This window comes from Tetrao urogallus (genome assembly GCF_951394365.1).
Source record: "Tetrao urogallus genome assembly, chromosome: 19".
NCBI lineage: Eukaryota > Metazoa > Chordata > Aves > Galliformes > Phasianidae > Tetrao > Tetrao urogallus.
Window position 1 is genome coordinate 7,231,659 of NC_136832.1, and position 16,275 is coordinate 7,247,933.

At 49.5% G+C, this 16,275-nt stretch overlaps 1 protein-coding gene across 1 annotated transcript in view; it reads right to left on the reverse strand.

Moving 5' to 3' along the window:
• Positions 1 to 16,275, reverse strand: part of VAV2 (vav guanine nucleotide exchange factor 2) — a gene marked incomplete at both ends in the record, with an annotated part of 97,032 nt that overhangs the window by 31,976 nt on the left and 48,781 nt on the right. Inside the window, one exon of the mRNA XM_079544870.1 lies at positions 3,254 to 3,312. Within this exon, the coding sequence (XP_079400996.1) occupies positions 3,254 to 3,312 (59 nt within the window). The remainder of the gene's footprint in view (positions 1 to 3,253; positions 3,313 to 16,275) is intronic.

The following is a 16,275-nucleotide window of genomic DNA, read 5'->3' on the forward strand; positions in this document are numbered from 1 at the left end:
AAGCAATGCACCTGTCTGACAAACATGTCTTCATCCCCCATCCCCAGGGGACCCCCAGCAGCCGTGCAGAGCACGGCACCATCCTCTACCCCCCTCCTCATCCTCCCCAGACGCAGCCACAGAGCAGAGCGCAGCAGCGTGACAAACGCGGTGGCCCTTCCTCCTCCCCATTTGCAAACGTTATAAAACCTGCTTTATTAACTGCAGTGCCTTCTGAAGAAAGTCACTTAAAGGTTCAACTCATATATAAAGGACTTACTTAGATTAAGGACCTCAGTAAAAGGCCTTTGAACAAACTGACTCCTTCCCGTTCTCAGATGGCTTCACTGCGCGCATTAAAAATGCATGCAGGCAGCAGGAGCCAATATTCCTTCACCTCCTGCTTTGCTTGCACAGCTCCGCTTCCAGGAAAAACACATCTTGGGGAGATGACAAAACATTGCCCCCTGCTCGTGCTGAGCCCGGGGAGCTTGCCAGCACCAGGTGTGTGATGGCCTGGGTGCTCCTGGGCAGTGGGAACAACTGGGCTGCAGCAGAAAGGCTGAGAGAAAAGTTGTTAGAAGCAAATCCTGGGGGTTTGCTTTTTTGGGGGGGGAGCTGCAGCAAGAAGTTCTGCTGTCTTTCAGAGAGAAGAAAGAAAACATGGAAAGGGAATGAAAACATGCTCACAGGGGAACCTCTGTATAATATCCCTCCAAGAATGCACTACTCCTGTCCGCTACAAAGTCCTCACACCGAACTTGGAGGCATTTAGTGCCAGCCACTAAAAGAAACAGTATAATAAGACTCCATGGGCTGCAAGACAGGTCTGCAGGGGAAGCTCCAGGGGCTCTGGACCTGGAACAAAGCCTCCTTGATCAGAGCCACCATGGGTAGGCAAGGAGTGTGGTGGTAACCTCCTGGGTCTGCTGACTGGCATCCAGACAGATGCAGAAGAGGATGAGACACAAAAATGATAATACAGATCTCCTCCTCAGCTGATGGGTTATGCCTCAAGAGGATGAGCTTTTCCTTGTCCCCACACGCAGCCTTATAAAACAACCCATGGGTGAAAACAGTGGGAAAAGGGCACTGCTGCATCACTGCAGAATCCGTGTTCCCAAACAAGAACAAATGCTGTGCACCCACCTCCATTCAACACACTGCTTCATCCAAAAAAATCAACCTTATTTCCTCTGATTCTCTTCAAAGAGTGAAAATGGGCCCTCCAGAGAACTTCTGGAAGAAGCAGATCAGATGTGCAGCACAGGCTGCAGCCACACCATGGTGCTCAGCCCAGCACCCTGCACCCAATGCACTGCAGTCCGGATTGCTGCTTGTTTGGCTACCTGCACCTTGCTCTTAAGAAGAAGCACTTTGTCATCTCCACGTTGCTCTCCTGATAGCTATCTGATTTACTCTGCAAAACAGGGTTTTCTCTGGCAAGGTTCATGAATCCAGATATTATTAGACAGAATGACTATTATTTTCTTTTTTCACTGAATAGCAGAGAAGATTGATTTTTATTTTCCTACCCTGCATGCCATGAAATCTATTTAAGGGGAAGTGATAAGGCTGGGGATTTATTTCATTCTTAGTTTACGCAATCCTGAATTCTTGCCCTTAAAACACAGATCCGTGTCCATGCTGTAGGGCTGAAGACCACACAGTCCATATACCACCCTAATTGCACTGGATTTGCCATGTTCTTTGAGCACCGTGTCTAAGCCAGCAAGATTTTTCCCATTTCTTCCAATGGCAGCATGTTCCCAAGGCTGGGGACCTGGTGGGCAGTCCCTTTGGGGGCTGGAGCTGCTGCTCCTTCCCACAGAGCAACTTAATTCATCTGCAATTAGCTCATCATTGGGGCTTCTAAGAAATCATCTCAGAAAGGAGAGGGCTGTCACACTGCAGGGATGGGGTGATGGGAAGGAACAGCCCAGTGGGGGATTTTCATGCCACGGCGTTTTCTGTTCTGACAATAGAGCAGAGGAGCAGGGTTAATTCGCAGGGAAAACAGAGTTATATGCAAAGCCCCACTAAGCCCTGTGCTATTCTTGTGTAATTACAGAGCCAGAGGCTTCTGAGATAAGGGACTGGAGCAGGGACTGTAAATGCTGTAAAGATGAATGAGAAAAATCAGCACATTCACAACAGGCACATCCCAGCCTGCACACTGCCCTGCCCTGCATCCAGCACCAGGTCTGTCCCTAACAGCAAACAGCCCCTAACTCACAGCATGCCTCTATTCCTCAACCTCTGCTCCCCCACTCCGGGTGGGATCTGTCGGATTTGTGCTTAACAGATGGGAAGACTCAGAGTTTGTTTTACACGTGAAAAGCTGTTCCCCCTCCGGCGATATCAGCAGAGGGAAAATAACACGTGATGCTAAGGAAATAAACTCCAGGGGGGAGAAGCGTGGTGTGGGGTGGTTGGCACGGGCTGAGAGCAAAAGGGGGGGGGTGAGGACAGGATGTGGCCCCACATCTGGTTGTGTTTGCTGCCATAGAACTATGCTGTGCTACACCCTAAGCAGAACAGCACCGTGACAAGGTCTGTGGTAAGAGCAAGTGCTCTACACAGCTTGGTGCGAGGGGAGGGGGGGAAGAAACACTGGTAAAAGTAAAAATAAAAAAGGATGAAAAGTTCACGAGGTTGAGAACTCATCCCAGTTAAATCTCTTCCTAATGACAAGATGCTTCCAGATTTGTAACATAAACGCACACAAACAAGAAAATCGATGGCAATCAATTTGCAGCGGACTGAACGGAGATGCAGGTCATGGCTCTGCTCAGCAGGGCTGTTTTGCTTTTTGGAATTCCTCCTCCCCGACTCCCTCCACGAGCAGCCCCAGCAGTAAGGCAGCTCTGCCTGCAGCATTTATCAGCCCTGCTGCACACACGGTGCTCAGGTGCCTTTCCCAAAGGCAGGAAGGCATTGCCCAGCTGCAGGGCACTAAGAGCCCACTTGGTCTGCAAGGCAGCAGTCCTGAGCAAAGCCTCCACAAAAAGGAGCTGCACTCCACCCTGCTCCCTCCCCAGCACTGACTCATGGCTTCTCCACTTGTTATTTTTGTAAGCCACTCCTGAGCAGCTGGCAAGGTGCTTCTACAAGTGCCCTGCCTATGTCCCAGCGGCATCCTTGGTGTCTGCTTAACCCTGATTTATCCCAGTCTCACTAATGCTTCCAGAAAGCCTGGTGTGATTAAACACTATGAGTCTGCGCAGGGAGAGGTAGAAACAATATTTAAGGCATAGTATCAAAAGGATCTTACCTAATTCCTTTGGTTTGAGCAATACTGTGGAAGGAGAGCCTGGATACTGCAGAGATCACCTGGAAATGAGAAAAAAAAAAATCCTCATTGAAGACAGAGGACAGTTTGTTGAATGCCTTCTGCTCCCACAGCCACCCAGTGGTGGATGTGCTCCGTTCCTCAGTGTGTCACAGCAGGAGGTTGGGTGAGCACCATCACAGCCAACGCAGCCTCTGCTTTTGCCTCTGAGCACAAAAGACATCCAGCCTTCAGCTATACAGACACCATGCAATGCCCCAGGAAACCCCCTCCTGCAGCTCGTATAATAGATCCATAGAGTCATTAAAGTTGGCAAAGACCTCTAAGATCATCCAGTCCAACTATCAACCCATCTCCACCGTGCCAGATCTGCTCCATTAGGGTTTATGTAGCACAGAGTACCTTTGGAAAAAATAACTGTTTTACTTTGTATTTTATTTCTAAAGAGTTGTAACTCCTTCTGTCTCTTTCCACTGAGATGGTGATGCTATTGAGGCAAACCTTCCAACACTGAAAGATTTTGACTACACGCACTCCAATACCAAAGCACCCTCAGTCTGTCAGTCCATTGCCTTCTTCTGGCAGAAAGCAACCAGAATGGCTTCAACAGGAAATATTTCCATCAGCACTGCCATCAAGAACAGTAAGGCCGTGAGCTGGTTCTGAGAACTGTCTTTTATTTGACTTAAGCTCCTGCTTTAATTGCTACGCAGAATTTTAAGTGAAGAAAAACAAAGAACTGTTTCAGTCACGCACAGATCTAAACCATGTCCTACCCTTGCTCCTATTCACTGTTTATCAAAGCCAGAATGAAAAGATAAACCTATTATTTCTGGAATGGTTTCCTGCCCACTGGAATGAACAGAGATGTGTGACTGGGACGCACATGAAGGGCTGCAGGATGGGTCCCTGCTGCCCCCAGCCCCACAGCTCCCTGTTGGGCAAAGAACCCATTGGGTTGGGACCACCAGAAGCTGTCCAGTGCTTGGCAGCGCTCCGAAGGGACCTCCTGGCTTTTCACAAAGGAGCTGCCACACTTTGGCCTTTCCCAGCTGACTTTCACTTGGAGAACTGAGGATACTGAATCATTCAACGAGGCAAATGAGCCTGTGAATTGTCAAAGCTTGGCCAATAAACGATCATCGAGGGGCATCCAGCACTGAAAGGAGCCGCAGAGCAGCAGGGGATTCTCCTCTCACCTCAGAGCCTTGACTGTCCACCATGCAATGCTTCTAATGGGGTGCTAGTAAAGCATCCTTATTTATTTCTCATTTTAATAAGATGCGACCCCTGGCAATTCCTTCTAATCAAGAGGGCATGAATAAGGGATTCTTTTAATTAGACAAAACATCATTTTTGCCGTGGCTATCAAGAGCCTGTTTTGGCCTATTTCTCACTCTTTGGAGATTGTTTGGATAGCAGCCACAGCACCATCCCTGTTGGCCTGGTTTTTACAGCGATGCCCTGGAGCCACTGATGGGGGACTATGAACACTGAGCAACTAGAAGAGAAAGCATGAAGTTCCTCACTTTACTGTAATGTAACAAAAAAAAAGGAGCACAGGCAAAAGTTAATCACTTCTAGAAAAGGTGTTCCAGCCACGTGCCCTGCTGCCAGCAAGCTGCAGGCACCAGCTGGTCAGATTCCCATCTCTGCTTTGGACAAGCACTGAACCAGCTACCATCTCCTAACAGGTCTCAATCCCCAAATTATCAGCAACTTTGAAGACCTCAGAGCCCATTTTACCAAATCCCTCTGTGCCCTCTAGCATCACCAGTTTGGGAGAGGAGGAACTGAGCTCATCAGTGCCTTTGGGATCACTGGGGCAGACCAGAGGCACTGCATTGTGCCTGCTGTGTGTGAGCAGTCCCAGGGAAGTCCCAGTCTCCTCTGCAATCTATTATTAGACTTGCACAGCACAAAAATCACTGTGTGAATCAGACAGCTGTGCTGTGGGTTTGACTTCCAGGGAAACGTAAGAGAAAAGCACACTCTTCTCTACAGCCATGCTTCTTGCTTTGTTCTTTCATGAAAAGCTCCAATCTCTGAGCATCCCTGCACATCAAAGCCTGGCACCTGGCTCCAGCAATGAGCTCAGGTACTAAGCAAAGCAACCCACTTCCCAAGAGGGATTTGATACAGAGAGCTTCCACGAAACCTGGCAGCTCCAAAAACACAGCTGAGCAGAGCTGGGTCGGCAGCAGGGAGGGCTCTCCCAGTACAGCTCCTGCAGGTTGGAGTGGGGAGCAAGGAAGCAGCACAGCTCCACCAGCCCCCAGCCCAGGCAGCACAAAGCACAGTTTGAGGAGAAGTAATCCTCTCAGTTTCAACAGGATTAAACAACATTCTTAAAAGTAAGTAAATCCTGAAGTGTTTGCTAAACTGTGTCTCATTTTTCCCATTAAGGAGCTTCTTACTTGCTGAGAAACACTGTAAGACTTCCTGCCCCTCCTGGCTATCATTTTCTATGAGGCGAGGCAGGAACTGCTCCATTACACATCCAAAGCAGTTGGCACGAGGGGTCTGTGATCTCAACTGAGGCTTAGCTGCTCCTAGGACACATTAGCACAGCTAATCTAATACAGATATGACACTAGGTGGAATTACACTTCACTGTAATGCTCACCTCCCCTTTCTTTCCAGGCAGCCTAGAAGTGCAGCAGCCTTGCTTTCCCAGCATACCCAAGAAACGATTTTCCATCAGTTCCCTGATGACTGATGCTCACTATTCCATCAGTTCAGAGCTTTTGGGAATCCCCCCCTAACACATTGCTCAACAGCTGAGAACTGAGGCTGCAGCATCCTGGAGCCCCAAGCAATCGCTTCCAGAGGAGCACAACCCTTGGATTGCTCTCAAAGCTGCTGTGAGGTTGTGCTCAATGGGTTGGGGAGCACTGGGTGCCCCATCCCCATCCCACAGCCCTGGGAAAGCCCTGAGCCCAGGACTGGGGCAGAGAGGGTTTGCAGAATCATTTGTACACACTGCCTGTATGTGCATGTTTGTCTTCAGGGAGGAGCTGCGAGCTTAAAAACGGTCTTCTGCAGATTCTTCACCCATTTCTCAGTGCTACTTCCTCCAAGAAAACTGTACTCAGTGCACACACGTAGGCTGACAAGGAGACACCCAATGGAGCTGCAGAACGGATGCACCCACGGGCTGCTCCCAAAGCTGACCTGTAAGGACTGGCTGGGAAATTCCTGCTGGTTTCACCGCTCAGGGCGAGGACGCTCTTTGCATTCCTGGCGTTCCATTTCCCTTTGTGCTTTCTGCCATGAGCTAAAATCAAACAGCCTCATTTCTCCTTGCCCTATGCTATGCCGCCTGGCACAAGGTCATTGCTCTGACCCAGCACAAGTGGTGAGGGAGGAGAGCCATGCACACCCCAGCATCAGGGTTCTACACTTCTGAAACAAAACCAAGTTGCAAGCTGGGATTTTAAACGCATTGGTCACTTTGCAGGAATCCCGGCTGAGCAAGAAAACACAATTTCTGAAAGCAAAAAAACAAACCCAACCAACAACAGAGCCTTCAATCCACAAGAAACCCACTAATTTTCCTTTTCCTTATTGACAATGCTTTCTTTTAGGAATTACGGATTTTAAAATAAACTACAACAAAAATAAATAAATCATCATGCATAGCACTCTTCTATTTCCTCCAGCGTTGTTTATTTCCAGCAGTACCACTGTGCATCTAGGAAACTAAAATAAACTCTCTCATTATTTGCAAAAACAAACCGAGGCAGCTGGGCTGGAGCACACTTTGCATAGGGAAGCTCCCAGCCTTGCTGTGCCCAGAGCTGGCTGCAGGGGCTGTGCCTTGTACTGAGCCCTGGCCAGGTCCTGTGCATCCAGAACAACCCAGCGTTTGCTACTGAGCAAATCAGAAGCTCTACGCAGCATCCATAAGCCTGGGCAGAGAGCTTGGTGTTGTCACACACCTGCACAGATGGTTCTCAGGGGGAAGGTGAAATCAAAGCCTGAAATCATAGAGGTTGATTTTGGGGTTGGTTGGTATCTAAACTTATGAAGGGCAAAATAAATCCTCACAGCAAATCTTCTGCCTATGAGTGGGAAGGAACCAGATCACAGATCCGGAAACAAGCTGGGTAAATTGGTTCTGAGTTGGGTAAATGTATCCAACAGCAACAACACTGATGTGAGGAGCTGCAGGGAAACGGACACTGAAACAGAAGCAGCCATGCACAATGAGGGGCAAGGTGCACGTGTCCAGATGGCTCCAGTTTGCAAGGGAGAAGCGGGAGCCACAGCCAAGGCAGGATAGTGGCAAACAAAAAAAGTGCCAGAGCAATTCTATCCATCACCTGCTTTTCGCATGAGCCTCTCTTACCACTAACACCTTGGTAACCCAATGCCAAGCCCTGCAGAGCTGCCTGTGACCAGTGCAGCCAAGCTATGGAGCGTGTGAGCCAGCCTGAAATGCACAGAACATAACCTGCTGACTACGGATCCATCATTCATGCTGTGTGTGCTATTGCATAATGCCTGTAAGGCCCTGCAGCACGTGCACAGCAAGCATAGCCAACATCAAACCTACAGCTGATGTGCAGCCACATCCTCAGACACTGCGCAGCTGAGGCTGCTGCCTCTTGAGCATCCCACAGCTGTTGCAGGGAATTCCTTCAACCAACAAGGTTGGGCTGGCTTTGCTGAAAGATCCCATTCCTCTTTGAGACTGACATGAAATCTTTGCCCTTGACTCGGCAAATGGGTCAGGATTGAAAAGTATTCAAGGTTGCAAGTTTAGTTGGAGAGGTCCTGCGTGGAGCCAGGAGTTGAAAGTGATGATCCTTATGGGTCCCTTCCAACTTGGGATATTCTCTGATTCTATTTCATTAGATTGCTCTTTGGTAATTCCCAGCACCACCAGTGGATTACATTGCATGTGGTTTCTCAAATTTCAAGTGAATTCAAGAGGTGCCCAGGCAATAGCAGCAATAAGCTTTGATTTCGCATGCCAGGGATGCAAACACCACGAGCCTCGTGGGTCCAGACTGCTGGTTGGGTGTCCAGTTTGCAAACTGGAGGCAGAAAGATCAGGTAAAAGCTGAATTTTGCTTTTAATTTTCAGCAAGGAAGACTGGACACACATCACTCCTTCTTTTGCTAAAGGGATTCTTGGCCATGGGAATAGCAAAGGGTTAAAATAATCTGAAATGAGCATCTGACACAGACTGTCCCCAAGACCTCTTTGCCACAGCCCAGAGCGCCCGTGTCAGGCTGCATTATGGTCACAGTGACAAATGATTACACCTCTCAAGATAATGAGGTTAAGCCCTCTAACAAGAGCACACTGTCAGAGATGCACTTTCCAGACGAGAGCATCTTTACCCAAACCAAAAACTCCTCTGAGAAAGCATGAAGGGCACGCAGCAAAGGCTGGGGTCAGTTCACCTCACACCCAGGCCTTTGAGAGCAGGAAAGGAGCAGTGTGGCTGCAGGAGCATCCACAGAACCCAATGGTGCTGGAATGCTTCCCTTTGGCACCTCAGCCTGTGGTCTCAATCCGTGGGCTCTGCAGCTCCGGAGCACATTGCATGAAGGCCATTAGTGGTGATGGGCTGCACGGAGCTCTGCTGCCATCATGCCATATTTGCTTGGGTGCTCCTTTTTAAAAAGGGTTATTAAACCCAGCGTTATGCTGCATTAAACCCATGATTTGGCTGCATTAAGTGTTGGGGACGCAAACACGCCTTCACTGAAGGCACTGGCAAAGATGATTTGCAGTGGGAACAGCTCTTGTATCATTTTAACACCCTTATTTTGAGCAATCTGAGGCCAGCATGTTTTCTGCTATTATTCAGCCTTGCAACAGTGGGCAGCAATTGCAAAAGCAGCAATATTCCCTGACAGGGAGGAGAGAAGGGTAATCAGGTGGACTTAGAGCTAATGGCACCGTACCGCATCATCATAAACTTGTCAGACATGCACACACATCCTCTCCCATATTTAAGGCACCAATCTGTCTTTCCCTGTCACAAAGCATTGGAGGGAATGCATCCAATTGTAACTCAGTGCCTCATCCCTGAGCACTGAGGTCTGTGCCGTGAGGAGGTATCTGAGCTCCTCAGTTCCTTCTGCAACACGGATGGTGAGGTCCCTCACCTCCCTAAGACAAAAGCAAAAAGCCAAAGAGCAAGGCAGGAGCAAGGCAGCCTGATGCAGAGGAGCCTTACTATGAGTGGAGCTGTGCCTGGATGCACCATGCAGCTCCCACACTGCTCCCAGGCACAGAAATTAATGCCCTGAAACCAGCGCTGCTTTCTTTATGCCGGCAAGTTCCTCTAACACAACAGCAATAAATACTTATTCTGCTGCTTAATGGCCTCTCCTCTCCGACACGGATGCTGAGTCTCTGTCTCATCCAGTTACTTCTGCTATCACTATCTGATAGCCTGGCAGTGACTGAAGGAAAGAGCTTACTTTGACGGGACTTTAAAGGACTGGGGGAAAATAAATGCAAGCACTTGAGGAAGGGAGCTAACACTAAAGCCACCAGACACTGAGGCCATACCTCCAGAGTGGGAATACAGGAGATTTCCTACAGGGAATGGGTGGAACGATACCCACAGCAGCACTCTGTGGGCATCCCAGCACTGCTGGGAGCTCTCATGCACAGCACGGTGACCCCAGTGCTGAGTGCTCAGAGAAAGGCCCTGCAATTAATTACACATCCACCTGACAGCATCTCCACCTGTCCGAGCTCGACCCCATCAATTTGCACAGAACTTGCAAGTGATCATAAATGACACAGCGGTTAAACACGAGCATGAAAGAAGAAGGAGAATGAGAAGTCTTGATATCTCAAAAATTATTGATGGGCAAAGCTTGTTATCACCTCCAAGTGCTGATTTGGGAATGAGTCATTAGGATGAGTCCCAGCTGTGAGGTGTAAGGTAGCAGCAGCCACTCTCACATTTCTACATGATACAGAACAGCATTAATTAAACAGGAAGATGAACTACCTTGGTCCTGGTATGCAGCAGTGCATGGGGACAGTTGTGTCACCTCCCCTAGCTGCTGCCCTCACTTCTCAAGTGATCCCATTGCACCACAGTACACATCACCTTTGGTATCCAGGAAGCCCCAGCCACGTTCTGCTCTTCTTAGAGCAATAATGGGATAAATTTGGGCAACGGGAGCCAGAGGGGAGGAGAAATGAAAGGTGCAAATGTGATTTCAGCATCGCCCTCCCAGCTGCCCAGAGACCAGGAGGGCTCCCAGAGATGCCTGAGCACAAGGCAGTCTGAGATGCAGGGCTGCTTCCCTTGAGCCCACGCACACTGCTAAACTGCCTCTAAGAAAAACACAGAGGGTTCATTTGCATTGCTTTGTAATAGTTAGAAAAGCAGGCTATAAAAGTACATCCTTTGGGAAACAAAGCTAATGAAGCCAGGGAACCGTGATCTCCTGGAAATTAGAAGGGAGAAAGAAAACTCCAAATGGCTGAGGCAGGAGCTTGGTTGAGTTCCCTGGAGCTGCTGCCAAAGGCAATGCCCAGCTCCGTGCCTGGCCAAGCCAGCTCCTTCCCTCTGCCCCAATTAGCAATGCAGCAGATCTGTAATTAACCTGGAAGGATGCCGAGTGCTCAGCATGGGACGGAGCAGCAGCACGCTGGGTGATAGGCACAAGCTGACCCCAAAAGTAAGGAAAAGGCAATCAATCAGCCAATTTAAAATAGGTAAAGAAATGCTGGCCAGGTTTGTAGGGCTGGGCGGGGAGAAAGGACAGTCCTTCCCTCTCCAAATCCAAAGGAGCTGCTTTGATTACCCCTGTCCTGCATGGCTGCAGGTCTACGATGCTCTGCAAGGAGTAAATAGCTGCATTTCCACCCTGCTTCCCTCTCTCTTTGAGAAGAAGGGACAAACAGGGAAGCTTTCGAAAGATTCAGCTCAAGCACAGGAGAAGTGGAACAGTGTCTTGTTGGCTCCAAAGGTCTGGACCTTGCAAACCAGCAGAGATCCTGCTGAAAGCACTCACACCTGCTGGGCACTCTGCCCTTCGTTCCTGAAGAGCAAGAGCACAGGAAAAAAAAGCCTTAGATGCTAATTAGCTTAAACACTGTAAATACATTCGCAGAGGCGGGCTGCAAAGTTCTGAACACAATGGCTGATGTCAGTGCACGGAGCTTGGCTTGCATTGCCCTGTGCTGCCACACAGCACCAAGCCACCACAAAGAGGCATTGTGCTGAGCTGTACGAGCACGTGGAAGGAAACACCAGCAGCAACACTGCCATGCAAGGAATGCTGCCAGCTAATTGCTGCCTCTGTGCTTCCAGGCAGCCAAAACACTACCCTGCATCTCTCCACTGGCTCTGGAGATCCCAGCAGAGTATCTCAGTGATGCCCTCAGGGCTGGAGCCCACCTTGTGCCAAGCAAGGTGCTTGGAATCATCTCACTTTGTGCTCCGTAACTCACAATGCCCAACGTCATGCATTCCCCCATCCCCAGCACTGATTGGATTTGTCAGAGCAGATGGAAAAAGCATTGAGTCGGATGCCAAGCAGGGATATCCCAACCTGCTTCCGAGAAACTGGCTTAGGTTGCATTAAGTTTAATCCCCCTCAATGAAGGCATTCCCAACAAAGCTGCTTAGAGTCACAAAAACATTAAGGTTGGAAAGGACCACCAAGATCATCAACCCCAACTCATCCCCACTGGCCATGTCCCTCAGTGCCCATTGGGGTTGATGGACCTTTGGGTTGTTCCAAGTTTCCCAAGCAGGACACACTCACCTGGATGAAACACTGTCATTCCTACAGCTTAAAGCCAACAACTGCACCTCCATCACCTCAAAACCCAAAGCAACATCAGGCAGAAACAACTAAGAGAAAGAGACCTTCACTTCATTCACTCCAATTCGTCCTCCAGAAGCACCAAACACCTTGCAAACTTTGGGTTTTTATTGCTATCACCATCTGGCTTGCCAAGTGAAATCCCCCAGAGCCACAAACACAGGTCTGAGCCCACCGCCTCACTTGGAGAACAGCTCCCAGCACCACTGCAAAAGGAGCCACGCACACCAACGGAGCAAAAAAAGTTGGGAGAGGTCCTCCCAACCAGCTCAGTGCTTCTTAGCACAGCAAACTGAGTTCCCCCCTCCCCCCCCAAAAGAACGATTAACCACCAACATCAGCAGAGGTTTCCCATCACAGGGCACAGCTCAAAGCAGCCTCCCACGCTCCCCCATGCCCCATGCAGAGCAGCTTCCACGCCTCAGGGGCAGAGCATCGCAGAGCAGCTCAGAGGGGAGCATTCACTGCCTGCACCATGGGATGCTGATACCATTCTGTCAATGAATGCATTTGTGCCTGCAGAAAGGCAGGAGCTCTGTGCTGATGAGGAAATAGAGCACGAGGCTGCTTCCCAGAGACACCGATAATCAGAAGCTACGTCCCCTGCTTGTACTGTAACAGTGTGTAAATGTGCCCGTAAAGTGCTTTGATTTGATGGGATCGGTTAAATTCAGTCCCTGCTCTACACAGACACTGCATTTACTGCTATGGGAGAGCCTGAAATGGTGCTGCAAACTGATATAGAAAGGAATGGCAGTAAAACATGTCCGAAATATTGGCTCCCTCAGCGGGACGTGTGCAGTCACAGCTCACAAATTACAGGGTGGAAGGGGAACAGGGTGGATTTCCACAGCCACTGCTGTATGGAGGGTGAGATAAGATGATCTAAGGGTCCCTTCAGACCTAACAAATCCATACAGCTGTTAAAAATAAATAAATAAGAAAAAAATACATAAAAAATGAGATCTTGGCTGCTCCCAAGAAAAGGAAAGGAAGGTTTGCTCAGGGTGGTGACACACTGGAACAGGTTGCCCAAGGAGGTTGTGGATGCTCCATCCCTCGAGGCATTCAAGGCCAGGCTGGATGTGGCTCTGGGCAGCCTGGTCTGTTGGTTGGTGACCCTGCACATAGCAGGGGGTTGAAACCAGATGATCACTGCGGTCCTTTTCAACCCAGGCCATTCTATGATAAAATTCATTCTATGATTCAGGCACGATGCTTTCAGGCAGCGATTTAAGGGGTGCAAGAAGCAATGACAGAGATGCTCAGGGTGGCCAGTTGGATGCCCCAGCACCAGCTCAGCTTCACCCTGCTGAGTGGGATGGCTCAGTGCAGCACAGAAAGCAAAGGAAAGGCAATGGGCACCCGGGACAGAGGAGTTCCCATTCTGGGAGAGCTTCGTCAGCTGCGTGGTGATGCAGTGCAACTTTGAAAGTGTCACCAGCTGTTTATCCGCCGCTAAAACGCACGTGTTTAAAAATTAATAAGAACAGATTGAGCAAATGAGGAGTCGACGGGAACCAGAAGCTTCGGTGAATTTTCAAGGCGTAACGTCGAAATGACATAGGAGTGAGCTGCAGGAAAGGGATGCCAAAAATACACACACATAATCACACGGTGGTGCGCGGGGAGGAAAACACAGCTCTAATCACCACATGCTCTCTCTTGAAGCTTTTAATCAGTCGCTGGAGACAAAGAGCAGCCGGGCGGTGCTGCGGTCAGCCCTGCGCTGTGGGGAAACAGGGAGAAAAGGATTTACCTTCCTGCATCAACACGGGGTCACATCACATGGGATGCAGCACAAGGGCTCAGGTTTGGATGACCACAAGAGGATCAGCAGGCAGGGGGATGCTTGACCTCGTGCCCAAGGGAACCCAGAGCCACAGGGTTAAGGTCGGAGGGCAGCTGAGAAAGAAGAGGGCTCACCAGAGCTTAATGGAGGTCTGGGAGCTCTGGACAGTGCCACCAATAAGCCTTATCAGCACTCTAGCCCTAAAGCCATGCATGCAAATTTGAAGATGAGATCAGAGAAACTGATGGAGAAAGAGGTGCTGACACACAGGGCAGTAATGGAGGCTTGCTGCCAACTGCTTGGAGCTGCGGGGTTTCCTTTGAACTCACAAACTTTCCAACTGTCTATCTTCCATTTTTGGACAACAAGGCTCAAAAAACAAACATTGCTATAAATTCAGTTTTAACCAATATTTCCCCCTCTGCCATAAAAGAAGGGTTTTTCTTCAAAACAACTTTCTTTTTTCCACGCTATATTTCAGCCAGATGCAGAGGCTGTGCCTGGGCTGCAGCTCAGGGACCGACTGAAAGGTTTGAATAATTCCCCACCAAAATGAATGGATTTCCACGAAAGCATCAGGACCGTACATGGCAGGCTGAGGAAGGGGAGAGGGAAAATATAATTCCTGTCAAAACGATGTTCCCCATAGGAGTACAGTCTGCACAAAAGCGTTTGCCCACGTGCGTTGTGTTGGATTTCAGATTCTGCACTTGTGAAGCGTGTTCTGCTGGGTACTTGAATAATTATGTTTGACTTATTTAACAATTTAACATTCGCCTGCTTGGCTTTACAGCTGGAGGAATGAAATCACATGTTTGAATGACTAAAAGGGAAAAGACAGTCGGATGATGTATGTGAATTTATGCAAGTATTCCCCTCTCTGAAATTACATTTGCAAAGAAAACATTAAATCAAGCATGTTCTCTCTCTCTCCAGTTGTAAATGAGATTTTGGGTGGTGGGACAGGCAGGCAGCAGCCAGGCTCTGTCCTAGGCAGGGCTAAGCAGGATGCACCCAGGCACACAGACCTTCAGCTGTGAGCACCATCCTGCTCCCACATTGCTCCCACGCCATTTGGCAATGCTAAGCAGACCTAAGGGGCATTGCATGAAGCTGTCCACACAGTACTGGACCTGCAGGCAGGAGGAGGGGGGCTCCACCAACACAGGCAGACTCACCCCATGGGGTGACCCGTGTAACCCATATCCCAAACAGAGAGCTGGCTCTCCCCACGGCAGCTTGGATCCTGCTCCCACCAGCAGATCCAGGAGATGCTCTTGAATGCCACAGGGTGACCTCACTATCAGCCTTTGAGACTTCGCTCCAGGTGATGCATCCCATGAATAACAGCTCTTTGGAGTGAGCAAGGCATGCCAAGAACACAGAACCTGCAAGCGAGGCTCTCCATCACTCCACAGGATCAGGGATTTCTCTCTACACCACTTGCTGGAATTTGAGGGGTTCAATGCTAACACTGAGGGAGCTCCTAGAGCTGCTGGGGCTGTCCCTTTGTGCACCAGCAAATCCAAACCACCACGGCCCCACGTCAGCTCCCACCCATCCCCCCTTTTTCCCTTCTGCTCCATGGCAGCAGTCACCTGGGGATGCGAGCTATGAGATGGGAGCACATGAGCTCATGCACTAGGGGAGGGAGAGAAAACTGTGATGACTGCACCATGAGAGAAAACACAGCAAAATGCCCTGACCCGTTATCACAGTGGGGGAAGCACAGCCACGCTCTTCCAACAAAGGCCCCACTTATGTATTTTTCATAGCCTGCTTTATTCTGCTGCAGACGTGAGCGTTATCAGTAACGTTTGTTCACCCACACAACTGTAGGGCTGTGGCACTGATAGTGGCAATGCGGTGGATAAAAGCTGGCAGGTTGTACACCAGAACAGCTCCACATTTAAATACAAGTTTGTTCATTATCCGTTCAAGTTACATATATTGGAGCCCTGCTGCAACAAGGGAGAACCCAACTTGCTGCTCCTCACCCTCCTTCTTATCTAAACTCACACTGTGCACAGAGCCAGGCTCACCCCTGCTTACCCCCAGAACGGGCAGCACATGGTCCCACCCTGTGCATCCCCCAGCTGTGCCCATGCACTGCAGGTGGGGTTAAAAGCATGAAGCAGAACAACTCCTCCACGAGCAGAGGATGGGACACATCTAATGCAATTAGCCCCACATTTAGCCCTGCAGACCTGGAGACACTTCAATGTTAATTGAATGTTAAGCCCTGCTGCTTCACTCCTGTGGGGCTGCACAGCTCTGCTTGGGAACAAACCCAAAGTGTTGAGCACGAGGGATGCCTGGAGCTCACGGAGCAGGATGCACGTTACAGAGCAGTGAGAGAAGAGCCCCATGAAAGGGGAATATATAGGGGAAATAT